Source organism: Balaenoptera borealis, assembly GCF_965194805.1.
Source record: "Balaenoptera borealis genome assembly, chromosome: 16".
Taxonomy (NCBI): domain Eukaryota; kingdom Metazoa; phylum Chordata; class Mammalia; order Artiodactyla; family Balaenopteridae; genus Balaenoptera; species Balaenoptera borealis.
This window is the reverse complement of record NC_138872.1, coordinates 3502995-3526168: the sequence shown is the minus strand read 5'-3', so window position 1 is coordinate 3526168 and position 23174 is coordinate 3502995. Positions and strand designations below refer to the sequence as shown.

Below are 23174 nucleotides of genomic sequence, written 5' to 3'. Positions count from 1 at the left end.
TCCACAAAATGTGCAGTGTTTGTTAAAAAGAAGGAATAAACAGTGGTCATAAAGGAGACCCTGGGACAGCACTTCTCAATCTCTACTGAGCAAATAGGTCACCTAGGAATCTGGTTAAAATGTGGGTTCTGTTTCAGTAGGTGGGGCAGGGCCTGAGGTCCAGCATCTCTCACAAGCTCCCAGGACACGCTGCTGCTACTGGCCCATGGGCCTCTGCAGGTTGACTGTGGAGGGCCCAGGACACAATAGTTAACAGGCATGAGCTGTGCAAGGATGGAGCAAAACATGTAGTGCTGGAGGGGTTTTTTGGTTGTTGTTGTTTGATTGCTTTTAACATCTTTAATAACGCACTAAGGTTGACATTCACAATGTTTAATATGGGACTTTGTGCCTGGAAGCTGATGATACTAAAACCACATCCCTAAGAGTGTTTTCTGAAATGTGAGGTTGAGATGGAACAGGTTGGCCGGTCACAGAAAGGTCCCAGGGACCATTCAGAGCCAAAGGAACAGCATGTGGGGGAAATAAACTGCATCCCCATTGGTTCTGCTGCATCAAGATCCAAGGCCCCGTGCTTGGAGCTCCCTGGCTAGATCAAATCCGTGTTTCCATCCCCCGAAGCATCATCATACTTGTCCTTTTACAGCGATTTCTGCAATTATTTACTAGCTGGTCCCCTCTGACTGTAAACTTTCATGAGGGAAGGTACAGGATGGGGACTCCAAGGCCTGCCTCCACTGCCCCGAGGCTCTCGGTCCTATTACCTGCTTTACTTTCTCCTCAACACCTTTCATGACCTGAAATGTACACCTGGATGGAGGTCCTCACAGCCCTGCCGGTCCCCCTTCACCCATCACAGCACCACCTGGCCCTGGCGACTGGCGAGTGTGAGAACCCTGCCCGGCCTCGGTGCATCTGAGCGGGACTTACATCTCCCACATTCTCTTTGCTCTATGTTCCAGGTCAGGGCTGGCCAGGAGAGAAGTCTCTGGGCCGTCTGTAAGGCAGACATGAAGCGGCGTGAAATGGGCTCTGATGGGCCAGGCCTGGTGGAAGCTCCTGCTTGTTGCCTCTGATGGGGCCTCACCTGATTGTCCTGGGGCAGCAACGGGACCAGCGGCTCCTCCAGCGCCAGTGAGTCGTGGACCAGGTGCATGACCAGCAACGTGTGAGGGCGGCCATCAAGTCAAGCATCTGGTTGACGTAGAGGTGGTGTGAGACAGAGGCAGGTTCTAGCCCATCCTGTGGGTTCCAGTTTCTCCCCGCCCCTCCTGCTTTGTGTGCTGGCCTGCTCACCCCGGGAACTTCAGGCCAACCACCCAATGTGAAGGCATCAGCCTTCCGGAGACTCGCTCACCTCCTTCGTCACTGCATAAGGTCGAGCCCCATCATAAATCTTATCCCAAATCGCTCACAGGGTTCAATCAAGGAAGCACAACTGCTTATCAACACAGCCCCGGACTAGATGGTCCCTGAGGCCACGATTAAATTCTGGGGGTCACAGGTCAACGTGAGAATCGCATGAAAGCTATGCGCTCCGTCACAGACACATACTTGGATATAAGACGTTTGGCCCAAAAGTGGGTGTTTGACCAGTGGGTCTCAAGCTTTGATGTGCACACATGTCACCTGGGGATCTTGGTCTCTTATTGAAATGCAGACACAGGGGCTGCAGTTCTGGAGTGGGGCCCAATATTCAGCATTTCTAACAAGCTCCCCAGGCAGTGCCAGCACTGCTGGTCCACGGACCACACTTTGAGTAGCCAGGTGTCAGAGGGTTCACGGACCGCATGTGAGGAGAGGTCCACAAAGGTTTGCCCAATAGTTTGACGGAAGAGTTTGTCCAAACTTTCACACGTGGGGAGAGGCACAGTGTGAGACACATAGCAGATTCTCGATAAATATTTGCTGAACAGATGAATAACGTGCAGTTTTCACAACAGTTCATCCTAAGTTGATCTCCCTTGGCCATCTGGACCTCCACGCTCCCTGTTACACCTCACACCATTCATTTGTGGGTGTTCAAGGACCATGGACCCCTGTCACCAGTATCTTCACCACAGTCTAGTCAGAAAAGTGAGCCAATGGCTCAAAGGCTGTGGGCACGGCTCTCAGAAGCAAAGAAGAAAGGTAAGGGCAGAAGGTTCGGGTTTGGGCAAGCATGTTTAAACTCAGGCTCCCAGGGCCCCAGCCCAGACCTGCCGAAAGAGGCTCTGGAGGTGGGACCCAGGCACCTGCATGTTAACAAGCTCCCTGTCTGGCACATTCCATCCATTGTTGCTGTGTATCCTGTAGCCATCTGTCCTTAGCATGAACCAGCAAGGGGCTTTGTCCACTAATCTGCTACTGCAGCTCACTCTGATGAAGTGTCCAGCTCGTGCCAGGCGCCGTGTCGTGTACCACAGAAGCAGGTAAGACAGCACTTGCCCCCAGAAGGCTGGCCTGCAGCGGGCTAGGTAGGCAGACAAGCCAGGAGGGGCCATACTTCCCCAGCGCCACGTGAGGGGCGGTGTGAGGAGCCGGGGGCCAGAGGAGAAACACGACCTGGTCATGGATGCTGGCCAGGCCATCCCAGCTGGCACCTGCAGGCCAAGCATGGGAGAGGCAGGCTGGAGGGGCACACCCAGAACCTGGTCTTCCCTCCAAGAACACAGCATGTCAAAGCTGCAAAGCTGCAATGGGTGTGAATGGCTCACATTCTGTAAGTGCCCGGGAAGCGTTGGAATATCACCCGCTCTTTAGAACCTAAATGAATATCGCCCATCTGAAGACAGTTTGCAATAAAACAGTCTTTACCATTATTGAGAGTTTGACCTGATCCTGCCAACCCCCATGCTTGATTTAAAATCCTTCCATCTGGAATTATTAGTTAAGGGCAGTTTATCAAAGTAAAGATGGATGGTGTAAGCAGATTTTGCTGCTGGCATTCAGAAAAACGTGTTATCCCCCGCCATTCAGCAAAAGTTCTTTAATCACGGTTGAATGAAGGTTACCAGCTTTGAATTATTAGTTAATGGCATCTCTGCAAAAGAATGATTTATTGGGCACCTAAACTTTGCAAACGAATGCAGATCCTGAATTGCTGGGTATTTCATCCAAAGCTGAAATGTGCATTATTTGGACAATCTGTCTTCACAGTGAAAACAAAGTCCAAAGCAGAGGCTAACGTTTAGCCTTGAGCTCCTATCTCTCTGTGCATTCGAGATGTTGGGGAGACAGAAGCCTGAGGCACAGTGGAGTCCCCAAATTTTCTGTTCACCTATAGCCTGGAAAGCACCCCCTCAGCAGGCCTCGCCACTTTGGAGCAGCCATCAGGAGAGAAGCATGCTTTCAGTGACTGTGACTTGGTCACCCTTCTCTAGGGCCCTGTCCTGAAACACCAGCCCAGCCGGGCCAGCACCATTCACTGTCCCACACATACCAGGGACCTGACACCAGCCCCCAGCCCAGCCCTTCCTGAGAGGGACAACTCGCCATCAGGCACCACTCACCTGGACCCACCTCAACCCTGCCTGTCAGCACAGCGGTTCTCAGGGACGGAAGTGAGGGGGACCTGTCATCTACCTCAGCCATCGTTCTCAGACTTCCGAGGATCAGAGCCCTCGGGAGGGCTTGCTAACACAGAGAGCGCTGGTGCCACCCTGGTTTCTGAGCCTGTAGATCCGGGGCTGGGCCTCAGAATGTGCACTTTAAGGAGCTCCTGGGTGACGCCACTGCTGCTGGGCCAGGGGCACCCTGCTTTGAGAACTGCTACTCTAGTCTGAGCCAGAGGCTTCTGGGCCAGGACAAAGGTCACCAGGAGCCCTGGATAACACCCCACAAGGGATCCAAAGTGTGGCTTCTATTTTAGCCTCAGGATTCTGGCCAAATCCTACCTTCAAAAATAACTAGACCGAGGATCATGACCCGGCCTTATTAATCATGGCCCATGAGATCACTCAGTGCACCGGACGAGGGCTCCCTGCCTGCCCAGACCTGGGATTATCAACCCAGGCAGGTCAGCAGTGCCCGAGGACCCTGGGCCAATCCCCACTCTCCCCTGACCAGCAGTGAGGTATAAGCAGCCCGCGGGGCCCTGGTGAACAGAGCAGAGGCAGCAAGGGTCCGGCCAAATGACCTTGCCATGAGGATTAATCATGATGGTACACAGAGAAGCTCTGTGTGCTTGGCACGTACTAGGTGCTCAGTTAAAGCAGCTGCCGTGAAGTATACTATTAAAGAGCCGCTCCACCCGGTTCTGCCCCACGAACGTCTGCTTGAAGAGACGGCTTGTGCCCGTAAATCGGTTACATAACAATCTTGCGTGTTCGTGTGATTTCTCAGTTAAGTGTCTTCCCTGTTCACAGCTGGGGCATTAATCAGCTCCCCCAGACCCTGCACCAGGCTGGTCAGAAGCAAGAGTTGGACAGAATTCCTGCCCACAGCTGTCCCTCCTCAGAAGCCGAGACATGAAAGCATGTTGCTGGCACCCAAGTTCCTGTGAGTTCTTCTTGTGACTTGCAGTGATTTCCAATGCAGCTTCCCAGAAACAGTGGGGGAGCATTTCTGAAGCCCTGTCGGGTTAAAGCCCTGCCCCTTCCATTTGAGGGGTTCATTGGCTAAGGAGCCAGCAAAGTCTTGCAGTTAAGATAGTAGAACAGACAGAGGGCTCGGCTGCACAGCTCTGAAAATCTCTTAAGCAAAGGAGCTGGAAGTGGCATTTTGTTTGAGCCTGAGTACTAAGGCCGTCTTGGCAGAAGCCGAGGCTGCGAGCATCCTGAGCTGGCTGACCTTTGTGGCTGGGCGGCCTGCCTGCTGCCCGTGTTGTATCAGCTCTCCCCGCGGCTGCCTCTGCAGAGCAGAGGCCCATAAGCCCTCGGCCCATGACCAGGGTATTTTTAGCCAATCTCCTGGTGCCCAGGGCTCTGCGGCTATGATCAGCATGGGGCCAGAGAACATTCTTGAACTGTGAGTCCCTGCTCTAGGCTGGGCTGATTCCCACGGCTACTTTAGCACTTGTGTGGCTTCCCTCCTGACCCTTACCCCAGAGCTCAAAGCTCTTCCTGACCAGTCCCGGGACAGACTTTGGCCCTGCGGGTCCTAATACTGGTAACAAATCATCCCTTCATGGTTAACAGCAGCAGGGACGCCGTTGCCCCCACTGGGAAGAATGTGACATTATTGACAAAAGAGCCATTCACACTCAGACAAACTTCAAGTGTAGAGCTTCTAAGCTGGAACGGACAGAAACACCCTCTGGCCCAGGGTTCCTGAATCTTCAGCTCCCCTGGGCTTTCCACCTTCACTGTTTTTACCATCCCGCTCATACTCTGTAATGTTATTGCTACTGATGCAATTTCTTAACCTGTATATTAACTTTAGCTACATCCCAAGAACTACCATATATAATATCATGGGTTTGACATGCTAGTTATTCTTTTTTTTCCTACTATGCTTTAAAGGAACTTCTATTAAAATTTGTAGAAAGAGGAAAAGAAACTCTTCTGTGTGCCTCTGATAAGCAGTAATGAAAACAGTGGAGAGGAAATCACACTCTAGAAACACCACTGTAGTGCAGTTCCCACGGTTCACGCAGGAAAAAATATTTGTTGCCAGGCCTTGGCATATGTTATTTCCTCTGCCATGTTTTCTCTCTCTCCCTCTCTCTCTCTCTCTCTCTCTCTCTCTCTCTCTCTCTCTCACACACACACACACACACACCTCTTGCCCACCTGGATAACTGACACCTCCTCCAGGAAGCCATTTCCAAGGCCCTAACCTCCGAGAACAGACACATGGCCCCCACTACATTCTCCTTAGCCCTGGGGTGGCCTGACAATTCTATTGCCTATGATGCTCTGTTGGCTCCTTGCAAAGACCCCTTTCTGTTAAGGGGTGATGAGGAGTGTGAGCTCTGGACTCCAGTGCCCCCTGTTCACTTCCTAGCGATGTGGCCTTGGGCAAGTGACTCGTCTGTTTTCCCCAAGTCTACCTCCCTCATCTATAAAATGCGGGTGATAACAGAGTGTGAGAAATAACGTAGGGAAATGTTTAACATAGGCCTGGCACTTAATCAGTGCTCAATAAATATTCGTTGAATGCATAAATGCATGAATGGATGCAGTCTGTATACAGACTGAACTTAGACAATAATCCACAACTTATTTAAGAGCTACTAACAATCTTATTTAAAATACAGGTTCCCAGACCTGTAGCCAGACTTCCTAAGTTAGATGTAGAACCTGTACTTATGCCAGCTCTCAGTGTGATTGTTTCAGAACTAACCTATTTCTTCGTAGGGGCAGTGCTCAGCGGCTGAATGACCACTGAGAATCTGCAGACGGTTCCACAGATGCAAAGTCCCCAGGTCAACTCACATTTTCCCATTACCCTCACACTGTATGCACCACTGCTTAAACTTACAGTGGAGTTCTCTCTGAAGCTATGGCAATAGGAGTTAGAAGTTAGCATTTAGAGACCCTTCCATGGGAATGTGGTGTCTAAATAATAAGTGATTATGATGATCTTGGTGGTGGTGTTGGTGATGATGGTGATGATAGTGGTGATGGTGGAGACGGTGGTGGTGATGGTGATGATAGTGATGGTGATGATGATAGTGATGGTGGTGATAATGATGGTGATGATGGTGATGGTGGAGACGGTGATGGTGAAGCTGGTGGTAATGGTGATGAGAACGTTGATGATGGTGATGCCAATGATTTCTTGAAAACCTACAAGAGAGGGATTATTGTTTTCCTCACTTTACAGACAAAGCAACAAAGGCTCAAAGTGTTGAATAAACTTAATCATACAGGAGGTGAATGATGGAGCTGATTTCAAGCCCTGGCCTTCTCCCAAACCACAGCAGATGTTCTAAACACCTACAGTATGTCTTCCATACACAGTGTTTTCATCCTCTGTGGGACACCAGGGTTGGAAATATATTAGGGCTACATTCAATTCTTCATAATTCCACCATCTAAATCAGTCTCAGGAACTCCCTGGCAGTCCCGTGGTTAGGACTCCACGCTCTCACTGCCAAGGGCCCGGGTTCGATCCCTGGTCGGGGAACAAAAATCCCATAAGCCAGGCTTCCCTGGTGGCGCAGTGGTTGAGAATCTGCCTGCCAATGCAGGGGACACGGGTTCGAGCCCTGTTCTGGGAAGATCCCACATGCCGCGGAGCAACTGGGCCCGTGAGCCACAACTACTGAGCCTGCACGTCTGGAGCCTGTGCTCCGCAACAAGAGAGGCCGCGATAGTGAGAGGCCCGCGCACCGCAATGAAGAGTGGTCCCCGCTTGCCGCAACTAGAGAAAGCCCTCACACAGAAACGAAGACCCAACACAGCTAAAAATAAATTAAAAAAAAAAAATCCCATAAGCCGTGTGGCGTGGCCAAAAAAATAAATAAATCAGGGGCTTCCCTGTTGGCACAGTGGTTGAGGATACACCTGCCAATGCAGGGGACAGGGGTTCGAGCCCTGGTCCGGGAAGATCCCACACGCCGCAGAGCAACTAAGCCCGTGCGCCCAACTACTGAGCCTGTGCTCTAGAGCCTGCGAGCCACAGCTACTGAAGCCGTGCACTCTAGAGCCCGTGCTCTGCAACAAGAGAAGCCACCGCAATGAGAAGCCTGACCACTGCAACAAAGAGTAGCCCCCGCTCGTCACAACTAGAGAAAAGCCCGTGCGCAGCAACGAAGATCCAACGCAGCCAAAAATAAATACATAAATTTTAAAAAAAGAAAAAGAAGATTGAATTAGATTGTGTTGTTTAAATCAATCAATCAATCAATCAGAGTCTCAAGTTTAGTTTCTGACTAACAAACACAAGAATAGAAATCCATCTCACAGTGGTGGAGAGGTAATGTGCTTTCAGTATCCATGTGTTCCTCTCCATCTCGCAGCCTCCCTTAAGTTCTGGCCGATAGAATTTAAGAGCCACTGTGATTTCTTCATCTTTTCCCTGCCGCAGCAAACTTGGAGGTCCAAATTGTACAGTTACTGGCTTTTGCCTACATGAGAAATAAACCTTTGCTGGGTTAAGGAAATTTGTGGATTTATCTGTTAAAGCTGCTTGTACTAACTTCCCTAACTAACATAGAAATTAATTTCAGGGTTAATTTCTCATTCCAACTTCTCCCATTCATTTCAACACTCAGGCCTATATGGTAGCATTTTAATAATTATAGTTATTGAATTATAATACTGTTAAATTATTTATAAATTGTTCTTAGCCTGTACGGCTTTTGAGGAACAACTCAGTGTTTGTTCCATATTAAAAACTGACTTATAGAATGTGTCAAGCCTTCCACTCCATGTCACCAATGTTATTAAAAGCTAAGAGAAGCAGACAGCTGTCTGTTGGGGGTCTTGATTTACAAATCACGTGATAGATTAAGTTAATATGCTTCCAAAGTAGGAGATAAAATCTTCAAAAAGACAGATTCGGAAGGTGAAAATACAAAGACAGTGCTTACCTCCCAGCCCCTGATGAACACCCAGAGTGAGGGCAGGAATCATGCAGCCCTCTCACCTGTCCCCTTCCTGCTCTCCCTCAGCCTTTCTTCTAAAGAACCTTGCATATTTCGCAAAGCTGCTCACAAAATGCAACAGAAGGGAAATTACAAACAGAATTTCATGAATATTACCTTCCTTTCATCTAAAGAACCTGAGGAAGTTTTTACAAATAATTAATTAAATTCAATTAACTCTCAAGTATTAAATTTCAGATGCCTGAATCCATAACCAAATCTTTCTAAGGAGGAGAAATCTATTACATGCACAAATATAGAGACTCAAACCTCAGTGACAATAAAGAACTTTCTTGAAAGGGGGCGTTTGGGTCAAAGCCCAGTGTTTCCATTTCCCAGGCTCTGCTAGTCTTGGTTTCATCATTCCCTCATAAATATTCTGCTGCAGCCCCTGTCAGCTGTGGCCCAACTCAACAACACCGTCCCTTTAAGCCACTCAAAGCACAGGGAGTAGCTCACGAGGAGGGGTCTCTGGGAAAGTTTGACTCCCAGTTAAAACTTTTGAAGCAAGTCATTTCATTTGAGGAAATTTTCTTACTCAGGCTGGTTTCTAAAAACCTGAATTAGGCACAAAAGTAACCTTATCAGTACAGGTAATTGTCCAGGGGAAGTTGTGGAGTCACAACTTGGTACAGGACCAAAGCAAGGTTATTAGAAGCCAGCCTCTGTCCTTCTCTCATCTCAGCTCCCCTTCATACTGCCTGATGTGGTGCCCTCTGCCCCCAAAGCTCTGCAGCTTCCCCTCATGGTTGCAAAGTGGCTGCAACTGCCCCTGCACTTATACCCACTCAGGTTCCAACCCTACCCAAAGACTTGAGTACAACTGGGCCTGACCCTCATTGGCTCAGATTGGCTGACATGCTCATCTCTGAGCCAATTATGGTTGCTATGCTAACTAGCTTAGGTCATTCATGATCCACCCCTAGAGCCCATGTGAGCAGGGGATGAAGAGAAAGGGAACTGCCCATAGGAATTCCCATATGTGCTTTCCCAGAAGAAGGGTGAAGAGATGCTTGTGGAAAGACAGACATACAGACAGATACCTATAATACCAACAGACCAAAGTTCCTCTGCCATAGTTGATTCTGGGTCACACTGATGTCCCTGAAAATGCTGAGACTCTGGGGGACTCAGGTGGGAAAACCATCCATCAGAATGAACCCTCAACCTTACAAGTAGATGCTGATGCCCAGACTGGGGAAGTCTCCAGCAAGGGGGTGGCGGAGCCCTGCATGGCCAGGAGCCGGACCCTTTTTCAGACCATGTGTCCCATTGTGGGCCTGTGCCTGCCTCTGGGCTCTGAGAACTCTAAAGATTCCATGTAGACTTCCTGCTAAGCATAGTGTTTAGAACAATGAGTTCACTTTTCTGGGTTGAAAGCATTTAATGTATGAGTTCTGTCTACTCTAGGTTCGTTTTGGTCAGGGGCAAGCAACTCCTGTCTAATTATCTTTATTCTGTTTTCAGTCCCTGCAAGCAGTGGCTTAAGAGCACTTTGATGACAGGACAGTGTCAACCCAGGGTAAGTCGCGTGAGGGTGGCAGCCCTGGCCCAGAGGGAGCCCTCGAGATACACAGTTTACTGCACTGCTTAATATCACGTCTCTCAGCTCATCTCAGAGAGGAAGTTCTTTTAAAACAGAGGTCATTAGCTTCTTGCCATCTGAACAGTATTTCAGAGTGGGTCTGAGTGGGACTATGGCAGGGTTTTTCAACCTTGGCACTGTTGGCCTTCTGGACTGGATCATTCTCTGTTGTGGGGACCGTCTCGTGCCCTGTGGGACGTTTAGCAGAATCCCTGGCTCCACCCACCCCTGGCCAGGAGCACCCTCTCCCAAGTCGTAACAACCCAAGTGTCTCCAGACATCACCCAGGGTCCCTGGGAGCAAAATTGCCCTGGTTGGGACAACTGGCCTGTGGAAGGAGCCTTTAAAATACAGCCTCCTAGAGCTCTCGGTGGCTGCTGACTTCATTAAACTGGGCTTCTCCCCACAGAGACTGCAAAATATAGAGGGAATTTCAGCTCTTGGAGGTGGTTCATTAGGACGATGTGAACAAGAATAACAACAAAGTCATTCTTTTTTCCCTCAATGAGTTATGTAAATGATTAGTTCAAATGGAAACTGCAGGGTCTGGAGACCATGAACAGTGGACCTTGGCGATATCATTCCTCAAACCTGGGAAATGCTCACCGACCTTTCCCTGGTGAAGGCCTCCTTCATGGGTTCAGATCTATGTGTGGATCTTCCTGAGTGCCAGACATAGCGCCATCTTGGTTAACACAAGCATCCTGGTAACACCACCTCTCCAGGTATGTGAATTCATTCTGCCACAGAATCCTAGGGGGTTTTGAACATCACAAGGCAAGAACTAAAGAATAAAAGTGATTGAGCTCACCCGGCCCAGCTGCACAGCGATGCCCATGGGCTCAAACGTTTTGCAGGTTCTGGGCCCCATCGTCCACCTTCACCCCCATTCCCAGCCCACAGTGCTCTCACTCAGGCTGATCCCTCACCTGTTTACCCGGCGAGGCCCTGAATGACTTTCGGCAGTTTCCAAAAACCAGATCCAAGCTCAAAATGATACTGTGTGGACAGAAACAAGGATATTTAAAAGAATCTTGTCACAGGGTAGTGACAGCCGTTTTGGAAAATAATTTTAGAACTATATTAAGCCATCATGCAGCACAGGGAAGAATGAAACATTCGCTGCACAAATATTTGAACATAATGGAAAAAATCTGTTCAATGAATAAAATTAACTAAACAAGGTAATTACTCTGAAGCATAATGCACATATTTTGTTGTGTCAGTGTTTTTTCTATTTATTGGTTTGTTTTTTAGGTTATATAACCTGAGTTAATTAGTACTAAGTTTGGCTGTGAATGACAGAACACGAACCCCAAAAAAATAGAGGCGAGTGTCTATTTCTCTCTTGTAAAAAGTGAGGTGATTCAGGCTCTCATGGTCTCCAGGGTGAGGGACGAGGCTCTAACACATTATCCCATGGTCGGAAGCCTCCATTCCCACGGTCCCCCGATAGTCTGCTTTTACAGCCGTGTTCCAGCTGCAGGAAGAGGGAGAGGCTGGAAAGAGGCATTCTTGCTCTCCTCAAGGACCCATCTCAGCATCTGCACCTATGCTTCTGCTTCTGCAATGTGAGCCCCATTGGCCAGAACATGGTCACCTGGTCACATCTAGTTCAAGGAGGGCTGGGAAATGTCATTTTCATTTGAGGAAGCCGTAGCCCTCGCTCAAACTTGGGAAGAAGGAAAGAAGGGACAATGGGGGTTGGGGGACAGTAGTCTCTGCAGCCGTCCACGCTTTGGCCACCCACATATCTGTGCTCGCCCTTCGTCTACACACAGAACCCCTCCCACACACACCCCAAGGGAACCAAGTGCAAAGCCCCACCCAATTACTGCATCTGGCTCACAATCCAAGATCCCAGGGTAAAGCACAGTCCTCTCCCACAGATACGGATGAGGTCCTTCATGGTTTCACAACCTACAAACTAAATAATAAGTTCCTGGTTCCCAATACAACCAACATAAGGTAGACAAGTAAGAACAGTAAGACGCCTGCAATAAAAATGCCCATTTGGAGAAAAGCAAACTAATAAACACAATTATCATTGATCCATACACATGAGCAAATCCTGGGAGGCAGGAACAGTGAAGACACCTCTGCAGCCGTCGCCACCCCCGGCCCCTACCTGCGTGCTTGCTGTTGTCTCCCCTGCCACAGCTGAGTGGCGTGGGTACCGGGGGGGATGCCCTTCCTGGGACCTGAATGGTTTTCACAGCTCGCTCCTTGTTTTCAGGGATGGCTTTGGGGTTGAACAATCACAGGCTTTTTCAGACCAGGCTGTGGTTTCTTTGGCAAAGCATTTTTTCAGAAACGTAAAGATTTCTGATCTATTTGTTTCCAGCCAGCTCTCTCTGTTGAGACATAGCTTATAACCCTGGAGCCTCTGGCCTGTCCTTGTTGGCCTCCACGCTTGCTTGGCCGATGTCTCCTGTCCCTCAGCACAATGGCACCGCCCACCTTGAGTCACCTGAAGCAACAGGCCTGGGTAGGAAGGCAACCTTAAAGTGACTTTTGCCACAAGGCTTACAAATTGGTAGGATGGGGCACTAGTTTTATTTTCCACTAAGTGCACTGCTTTGCACAAAACCTTTCCAATGATTGATGTCATTTGAGAGGTGCAGCAGTTGCTTTTTTCAACCCTGCAAGGCTCCAAATTACCCAGTTCTCAGTCAATTTAGATTGCGTGCTTCAGGCAGAAACGGTCTCCATGAGCATAGCTGCCTTACCTTTCATGCCACTCCTGCCCTGACCAGCAGTCACCCATGTCCATCTCTTTTGTGGGACTTTGCTATAAGCAGTGAGAAGCAGCTAATGCATTTCTACATTATGAATTTCTCCTACCATTTCCTTCCTCAATCCTTGTTCAGAGCAAGGGCTGCTTTTCAAAAAACAACAGAGGAGAGTTGTTAGCAAATGCTTTGTTTCTGCACGATATGGCTAACCTGTCCTCTAGCCCCCACTATCTGAGTCCCTGCCCCCGACCACATCCATAAGCCAATGCCCTAAGTTTCAGTTCTGCTACTTACAGCTTGCTTATCTTGGTCCTATATTTTGTATCAGTTAAGATTAGATTTGGCCATGAGTGACAGAAAATCCAAAATAGCATTGGCTTGAACAAGACATATTTAATTCTCTTTCCATTTGACTCCAGAGTAAGGTAGTCCTGGGATGGGTCCAGTAGGGCTCCCTGGTGTCAGAGACCTCCACCCCTTCTATCCTGTTGGTGTACCATGCGTCAGCTCTAACGACAATGTCCAGGATGGCTGCTCCTGTGCCAGCCATCACATTCTCATTCCAGCCAGTAGAAGAGAAGAGGGGGAAGAGATGAGTCTACATCTCCATGCTTCAAGGACACTTCCTGGAAGTTGCCTTCCATTGGCCAGAATGTAGTCACATGGCCATACCTGGCTGCAAGGAAGGGTGGGAAATGTCATTCCCACTCTCGATGGCCAAAAATTCAGGGTTCCTTTATTGAGGAAGGAGAGGTGACAGATATTGAGAAATTAGCAGTTGCTGCAGCCATTCCAGCATCAGTGTCCTCATGCTGGGAAAAATGAAAGGACTAGTCTTTCCTGTTTTTATATCTCCAGCATTCTTTCTCCTCTTCCTTCTTCCTGATGGCAGATTTGTTTGGCCTCTGACACACACATTTCAGGAGAGACAATGACTACCCAAGGTCTGCAGTCTTCTGCCCACATGCCATCTTTGAGGGGACTGTTGCTATACCTACTTTACAAGTACATAAAATAAGATTTCCTGGGTTAGTGTTTCACTTGGGAAAGTGGTTTTTAAAAAATATTTATTTATTTTATTTATTTTTGGTTGCGTTGGGTCTTAGTCGCGGCACGCAGGATCTCCATTGCTTTGTGCAGGCTTCTCTCTCTCTAGTTGTGGTGCATGAGCTTAGTTGCCCCACAGCATGTGGGATCTTAGTTCCCCGACCAGTGATCGAACCTGCGTCCTCTGAATTGGAAGGCAGATTCTTTACCACTGGGCCATCAGGGAAGTCCCTCACTTGGGAAAGTTTTTAACAATCAAGATAGCTTCTGTGTTCAGTAAATCATAAAAGTAAGCAAAACAAACTCCTCTGATGAAAAACTCCATAAAGCCAATGAGACCGTTAATATAAATGGAAACCCAAAATTGATGAAATGCAAAATAAATATTTAACTTGTGAGATGGCAGCTATCTTTGGATTGCTAAGTAATTTGGAGGCTAATGTTCTTAATAAAATCACATTTTCTAGGAAAATATTTACTATTTCTGTTTTATTGCCTTCTTCGTTGCCATTAGTAAGACTTCGTTTAGTTCATGAGTGTACATAAATTCCACTGGAGGCTAACATTTTTTTCCAAAACCTCCTGGTGCTGATGTTTCTAATGGAAACCTTTCTAAGCATGTAGATAGACTTGAAAATGAACTTGTGGGGAGAACCAGCCAACATCCAAGAATGTTCCCTGCAGACATCAGTTGGGACAGATGATAATATATAATATAGTCTGGCATCTAAAGGGAAAAGTCAAAGTATTAACATGCCAGGTATGCTTCATAAAATGCCAACAGGGCCAGTGTCTCCACTGGACAATATATCCCAAAGGCTTGAGACCTACGAAAACATATATATAGGCTTCAAAACACACAAAGAAAGCAGCAAAATCAAAATTAATACATGTCTAATTAAATATCTACAAAATATAACATTTTGTTCTTGTTAATTGCTAAATTTGGGATTCATGAATTTTTCATGAGTATTTTATTACTTTTGAGGACAATTAGTTGGAGAGAGCCTCATAATGCAAGAATTCACAAATACACCCAACAATTGCCAAGATTTCATAACCATTAGTAAATGAGCCAAGTTACCCATAGCCAAAAGCAAACTTATCTAAAACCTTCCCTAATTGTATGGCAATGTATTTGTTTTTAACACAGAGTATGGATATATCTTAATACGTTTGTTGCAATGTGGGGTTTCCAAAAAGAATGCCTTAGACAAGGGGGTCAGCATACTTTTTTTCTTTAAAAGGCCAGGAAGTAAATGTGTTGGGCTTTGTGAGCCCTACGTCTCCATTGTGACTACTCAGTGCTGCTACGGCAGCACAAAGGGGTCATGGACGCCCTTAAACAACATATGAGCACAGCTGTGTGCCAATAAAACTTTATTTACAAAAACAGACGGTGGGCCACATCTACCCCACGGCCATAGTTTTCTGTCCCTTGCCTCAGATCCAGGAAGGTCCAGTGACCACCTACTGATCCTTAGCAACCATTCAGACTCAAAAAGTATACTGTCCTAAGATATTACCGTTATCCTGAATTACCCAGAAAATGTCCTAGACTCTCCTCGGAATCATTCCAGCATTAGCATAGCTGTTGTACACATCTGTGAGTCAGCTTTAGACTTTCCAATGCTTTGGAGATGGTTTTTCTTCTTTTTCAGTTACTCAAAGCACTAGGTGATACATGAAATAACTATGTACAAACTCTTGAGATCTCTTTAAAGTAAGCATTTGCACAGCTTCTTTAAAAAGAAAGGGAAAGTTTTAAGTTTACGTCAGCTAAAACTTAGGTTTAATATAGCATTTCACTGATTTGACATAAATGTGCTTCTCCTGATTTATCCCTCAGGTTCAAGAGGGGACTAACAAAAGACTATGCTCATTAATTATATAAATTTTTTAGAATTTGCCACAGGCTTTTAGATATCTAATATATACATTAAAGTGTCCTGGTAGCATTTAAAATTCTGCTTAACCAGTTTCTTATCTATTACTCAGACAAGAAAACTGAGTATATATAGGGCACATGTCCTACTATTTACATTTTTTTAGATATTTAAAGGAAACTATCCTTTCCCCCACAATTTACACTAGCGGTAGGTGGACATGTAGAAATCAATTAAAGTTTGTGGTTTTGTGCATAGATAAAATTTAATCAGAATTTATTCACTCAAAGGCTCCTAAGTTATTTTACTTACATAATACATGCAAGTTAAATTACATCAGTTTGGTGTTTTTAGTATGTACTGCTCATAAATTTTAAGTATAATCATTTTTCTCATGATAAAATATTTTATCTATTTATCTACTCAAAAAGTACAAAGGGCTTAATATTTATATTTTTTTAAAAATCACTAAAAATACTGATCACAAATGTTCTAGAAAACATTTCCCTATTTACTTATTTTTCACTTAAACTGAAGCAGAATCATAATTATAGAAATTTAAATAAGCACTTAAAAAATCTGTTTCCCCAGTTTTTCCCAAATAGCTGGGGGTAATCAGTGGATTATATTTTATTTACCCTCAGAGTTGGGCTATGAGCAGCCATGAGCTGCTTCCATGAGCGGAAGCAAGGAATTACACAATTCAAGTTTCTCTAGAAAATCTGCCTGACAAATCGAATTTTTAAAAAGTATAACCTGCTGTTTCACTTTGGTTCAAGATGTCTGATCTGCGAATGTCCAAGCATTTAATCCAGACTCAGTTTAACCTCATTCAAGAACTAGAAGGTAATTTTTTAAAAAAGGAAGGAAGAAACATTCTAGAAGTGATTTCCCCTTCATGAGTTATTCCAATTCACCAAAATATGCAGTTTTTAAGAAATGAAAGCCTGACTCAGAATATATTTCTTCGAGTGGAGCAGCCTTTGGCCCCAAAGAGTCCAGCAAGTCGGGCGACAGGTCATGTTCGGAGAAGGCGAGAGAACTGCGGGTCTCTGCTCGCTCACACTTGCCCTCCTCTGCGTAGACGTGAGGTGGGTAACCAGGGTCTCCCTTGGGGACGTCAGCACCACCGAGCTGCTACAGGGGAGCCGCGAGAGAAGGTAAGTGCCATGGTGGGCAGGGCCTCGTCCCCACTGTCGCAGACGTTTCTACAGACTGGTCTTGAATGAGGTACCTAATTTCTTTGTCCCTGAGTTTCTTTATTTTATAATAAGGAAAATAATAGAACCTGCCCTGGTGGGCTGATGCAAGAACTGAGTTAATACCTTTCGATTCCTTAGGACAGGGCCTGGTACGCAGTGATGATCACCCACGAGTTTGCCAAGTAAAGTAACTCTTGGCAGACGACGCCCACCAAGCATTGATCTATTCCTTTGCACTTATTATCTCACAGGTCTGAGCCCCAACTTTCCTGCAACGTATGGGGCTCCTTAGGGTCGGAGGCAGCCCCTGCAGCCTCTGTGTGCGTCCCTCCCTGCGTGGGGTGGGGGCAGGCACACACAGAGAGCGTCTCTCCACAGCACCTGCTCCGGCCCCTTCCATGTAAACTACCCGTGCGTTTGCCCCAACTCCCAAATCACTGTTTAATTTGCCCAAGAATAGAGGGTGGCTGTGTTGAGGAACCTTCCAGAAGAGACAATGTTATTGTCCAATAATTCCCTCCAGCACAGTCAACCCACATCTTTCATAATTTCACGGAAAGAGACCATTCACTGTGGTCTGAGGCTGTGCTGATCTGCAGAAATGCCCCTGGAATGAGGATTCCCATGAAAGCACTTGCTATGGACTGAATTGTGTCCCCCCAAACTCTGATGGTGCCCTGATCTCAGACCTCCAGCTTCCAGAACTGTGAGAAAAATAGTCTGCTGTTTAAGCTGCCTGTCTGTGGTATTTTGTTATGCAGCCAAGCTGATTGACACGGTGATTAGGAGGAAGTGGCCCCAGGTCAGTGTGGGGCCAGATGGGGAAGCAGAACCCACTCACCACCAAGGGGAGGCCTTCCTACCTGACTCAGCATCCCTGCCATCGCTCGTACCCTCACTTCCATGGGTCCTTTGGGCACCACAGTATCCAGGTAAACCTACAAAGCAAAGAAGCAGAGTCCTAACACCACCAAGGACTCACAGCTCCCCACCAAGTTGATGGCCTCTTCTGGCCAGCAGACAGGGGGCCACCACTGGGCGGAGGGTTGTCAGAGCTCTCCTTGAGGGACAGCAGGCCAAGGGCAGTTTGATCAGATGTCACCTACGTGTGTGGTGGGAGAGAGGGCAGGCCCTGCCAGTTTTGACTGATAGACCCTTCAACGCCTTGGCTTCTAGGGAAGAAGTGAGCTGAGCAAGCCTGGCCAGTGGGGTTTGGGACCATTCCACAAACGAGATTTAGCAAACAGTTGATTCCCACAGGGAACCTCATCCTGCTTCCTGCTCCCCGACCACATGGCTCTTCCCCAGGTTCTAATTTCTCCTCTTCCTGCCCTTGCTGGGTCAGCCGCACCTCGTGTGTGGTAGTGGGTGTGCCGCCCTCCACTCATTCACCGGGGAAGTGCTCATGGACCTGGGTCTTGGGGTACTGGCTGAGGAGTGGGCTAGAGCAGTGAGGAGATGGACTCAGCGTGCCCCATGTGGGGGCTGCCTGGGAGCCCACAGATTCCCCAACTGCATCATGTAAGTCAGGCCCGCACAGGGTAAGGCAAGGCAGCCTCACTCTCGGGCTCAGGCAGGCACGGGGCCAGCACCCAGGGTGAGAGAAGCACAGTGATGACCGTGGAAGATGCAAGAGAGACCTCACCCAGCCTGCACCTGGGGGCCTCTCAGGAGGAGAAGGACCAGGAGACAGGAGCAGAGGGGCCAGGGAGAAGGAAGGGCCAGCAGAGGCCTGGAGGCTGGAGGGAGCTCAGACCTGCAGGCGGAGGACAGAGGCCACCACACGGCTTTAGGCTTCAGGGCTGCGGACTATCACAGGACAATGGCCAGCCGTTGGGAAGGTTTAAACTGGAGAGTGACATGATGCAATTTGTGTTTCTAAAACACTGATGGCTTTACGGCTGAAGTGACTTCTGATAACCCCTGGGTTTAGGGGTACTTAGTGCACTCCAGAAGATGTATGTAAAAAAAATGTAAAGCTTGGAATAATTTTACATGTCCATGAGGATACACACACACACACACACACACACACACACACACACACACACACCCCTATCTGTACACATATCTATCTATATACATAAACGCAGCACACCACACCATTGTGAATTGAACTAAACACACTTAACCAAAGAGAGGGCAAGGGGTGACCCTTACAAACAGCCCTGGGGACCTGCTGCCCAGAGATGCTGTGCCCTCATTCGGCCACCCTCCGGCTCCCGTGGGCCTCTAAGAGGACGATCCCGGAGACATAGGCCCTTCTTCCAATGTGCTCACGGGTCAGACACCACGGTCCTTCCCGGGTAGTGGAAGAGGCTGCGCCAGTCTCCAAATTCAGGGTCGATTTTGCCTTGAGCCAATTTTAGGTCCTACCACATGCTGCATTTTGCTGCATTTTGCCCCGTGTGTGTTCATTCTGGCCTACAGCACCATTTCCCTTCACCCGGCCTCTCTGCACTGAGACCCTGGCTTCAGCTGTGTCCCCAGGACCTATGAGTTCTCAAAGATACTTTGGCAAGAGGATTTGAATTTCATTTTAGGGAAAATTATTTTAATAATAATATTTAATGTTATTTTTCTAATATAATGGAGAAGGGTTTACATCTTTTAAACTGAGTCCCCCCAACATGTTAATAAAAGCAAAAATTTTATAATTTGCTTTTATGAAACTTGAATGATGCTTTTTGTCTCTTGTTTGCTGAATCAAAGAGAACCTGATATGATAAATTGAGCTCCCTAAAAAATATTTGAAACTGCTTATTGGCATAAATTGAAATTTTCTTGATACTTTAAGAACTAATTTCAACAATGTGAGGCAATGAATTAGGTGCTAAGGTAAAATTTTGCAAACTTCCTCCACAATATCTAACTTCTTTCTTGTTGTTGTTTTCAACCGAATCACTATTTTTATTTGTTGCTTTGGTAATAGGTATATGTTATAAACGTTAATGTACTTCAAAATTGGTACTAATAAAAAACAACTCTTTTCTGTTTTATTTATAATGGCATTCTTTGTAAGATCTCATTTGTAAGGAAGGATTCTGCTGCCAGTAAGGTTTAGGGAAAAGATAGACTAGATGGCCTCTATGGCCCCCTTAGCTCAAAACTTCTATAAATCTGTAAAGAATCAAAGCAAAAGAAGATTCAGGCCTTCACCAAGTTCTTAGCTTCTCAGCAGCAAAAGAAATTTGCCAGGGACTGAAAAACTCTGATGCTTTCAAGTCTAGATGTAGGTACTTTATTTACTTCTCATCTGTTTCCCACATTCACTTCTTTTGGCTTATTTGGATGTTGGTTGGGTATGTTTTTTCTCACCTCCTCCCTTCCCAGTTTCCCATTTTCAGGGCTTCCCATGGCTATCAGGACAGTAAGGTAACTCTTTTCATGATAACATCTTCATCTGTACTTACAGGAGGAGGGTATTTGTTTCTCACACTTCTTGGATCAAAAAACATGCCACGACCCTTAAATTTTTTAAAAAATGAAAAATTAATTAATTCAGGTAAAAAGAATGAAGTGTTTATTGGTTTCATATAAATTACCCAAGGATACAAACACATAGCCAGAAATTCTTGTAATCATATTGCCTTTTGCTTCTGCACTAAAGGTATAATAATTCTAATGATAGCCGTGTAGGTGTTCATAGCAGAAACCCATGGGTGAGTTTTATAGTTGCTTTGTGGGGATGGAGCATGAGAATATAAGATTTTCAAGCCCCATCTTGGGTCCACAAAATCCCCATAAGACTCATTTTGTGCCATGAGCATGGCCTGAAAGTCTGTGAATGAGACGCACACAACCCCTAAGACTCAGGACTGGCTACATAATTTGCAGGACCCGGTGCAAAATAAAAATGTGAGCCCCTTGTCCAGATATGAAGAATTTCAAGATGGTGACGGTAGAGCACTAACCAAGCACAGGGCCTTTCTGAGCAGAGGGCCCTGTGGGACTGACCGGGTTCCACGCCTGTGAAGCTGGCCCTTCCAGGACCAGAGGGACACACCTATCATACACAAGCCCTTTCAAGGATTCATGGCACAATGTTTGCACAAAAAAGAAGAGCACATTTTTAATCTTGGCGCAAACTCAGCCTGAGAAAAGATAATGAATTATAGAGATCTTGAATTATTTTTTAGAAGTTTCCATCATAAAAACTGTGGCTCTTTGGACCTTGAGAACCTCGTTTAGTTCTTGTCAGAAAAGTAAATTTTTTGTTAAAATAATAGCTAGTTATACTAGTGAAGTCCAAATAAGGTCTGTGTTTGAGACCTGTGTTAATAATGTTGTACCACAGTCAGTTTTCTGGTTTTGATAGCATACTATGGTTATATACAGTGTTATTCCTGGGGGGAGCTGTGTGAAAGGTACACAGAAACTGTCTGAACTATTTTTACAACTTCTTGTGAGTCTGAAAAGTCATGTTAAAAAGCAAAGCCATAGTTGTAGAATTTGTACATGGAGTATATAAAGGGGAGTTGGGGTTCAATTTGGCAGGAGGTATGGAATCACTGGGCTGGAATTTGCCCAGGGCCAAGGCCATTGCTCTTGATCTTATAGATGATCTCTATAAGAGATGGACACAGGGAAATGTATCTATCTGTGGCTGTTCTGAGAAGTGTCATATTTGATCAGCACTATCAAATAACAACTCAGTAACAACCAACGATCACAATAACTAGGTAGACAGATGAGAAGGTTTTCACTGACTATGTGTTTGTTCTACCCATATCACAGAATCTTCTAGAAGGGCCGCCTCTCAAGGGAACCAGCTGTCAGTCATCAGTGAAGTCCCAGCAGGAGGGAGTGAGCTTGTGGAACTCACCAGAATCCCCAGCACAAAGTGGACTTGGTCTGATGCACTTGGCAAAGATGGCAGCATTTCCCCTAAATCCTGGGGGAAAACGCTGGGGGAAACTCCAAAGACAACACGTCTCCCTCCAGTTGAAAACGAAGGCACACCTTTCCCTGCTCAGATACTCATATGCAAATAAAACTGGCATTATGATGGGGGTGGTGGTGGCGGAGTGGGAGTAGAAAAGGAAAGGTGGAGAGAAGCAAGGAAAAAGGACTATAGTGAAATGGAACTGCATGCCCCAATGTGATTTGAAGATGTAGATTCTAACATTCTACCGATGACGTTATAGACACCTGACAATTGAATATGCCCACGGACAAGATCTAGAAGGTAACACAGACAAATGAAATTGCTTAGCTTTAGGGATAGGAGTGTGGACAATTTTTGCTTTGGGTTTCTATTATTTTAATATAAGCCCTTCAATCATGCAATAAAATGTCAAAGAAAATAAAGCAGGCAATGGTCCTTAGCAACAGTTTTAAGATAGTTCATGTCTTGTCACAGATTTTAAAACATCAGGTTACCTGGTAAGTCATAAGTGACAACTTCACTTAGGGAAAGTATGTGAATGGCTGTCGACTCAACCAGCCACCACAGGTGCACTTACTATTTGCAGGACATCATAAAGGGAACCCAGAGACACTCCAAGAAATAGAAGCCACAGGCCTTGGTGTCCTCCCTTGCAGATGGGGCAGCAAGATACCCTCCTGCACGGGTCTGGTGAAAATGCAGTGGGATTATGCTTGCAGAGTGCAAACCCCAGGGCATGGTCAGTGGATCAGAGCTCTTAATGTGCTTACCAGGAGCAAAGCTCTGGCCGCCGGAAGCTTACAGACCAGTTAAAGAAAGAGAGGCTCCCGCCAGCCCCCCAGGAGTCTCTGCACTCCCTTCCCCTGGGAGCGTAGATTGGTGGGCAGATGCCCTCTGTGCCTGGACCTGCTCACCCCAGCCAGGCACCTGCCCAATAAATGACGGCAGCCCTGGGTCAACTCACTCTTTTTCCAAGTGGGATCATCGTCCTCTTAGAGAAGGGAAGGTTCAGCCAGTTTGGGAACAGGGTTTTAAATGACATTGAATTGCACAGCAAGAAAATTAATCCCTTTCTAATTTCTCTTCCATACTCCTAATGACAACAAGGAGAAAGTCTCCATCGGGTGCCAGCCTGGCTTGGCTCTCTCTCTCCTTCCACATTTTCTACCTGGAATTACTGGGTTCTATTTCTATTGTGTCTGCGTTCCACTTACCTGTTCTTTATACAAGCAAGACTGGTTTTTCATTTACAGTTGAAATATAAAATTTCCTATTTAAAGAAGTGTATTTCATTTGTATGCAAGTCCATTTAAAGAAAA

At 46.5% G+C, this 23174-nt stretch overlaps 1 protein-coding gene across 1 annotated transcript in view; it reads right to left on the bottom strand.

Annotated features, from left to right (window-relative positions):
* The window catches only part of CDH26 (cadherin 26), a gene marked incomplete at its 5' end in the record, with an annotated part of 102318 nt that overhangs the window by 26190 nt on the left and 52954 nt on the right, over positions 1 to 23174 (bottom strand). Inside the window, 3 exon segments of the mRNA XM_082362336.1 lie at positions 1088 to 16902; positions 17831 to 17905; positions 20381 to 20434. Coding sequence (XP_082218462.1) covers positions 16669 to 16902; positions 17831 to 17905; positions 20381 to 20434 — 363 coding nt within the window. The 3' untranslated portion in view covers positions 1088 to 16668.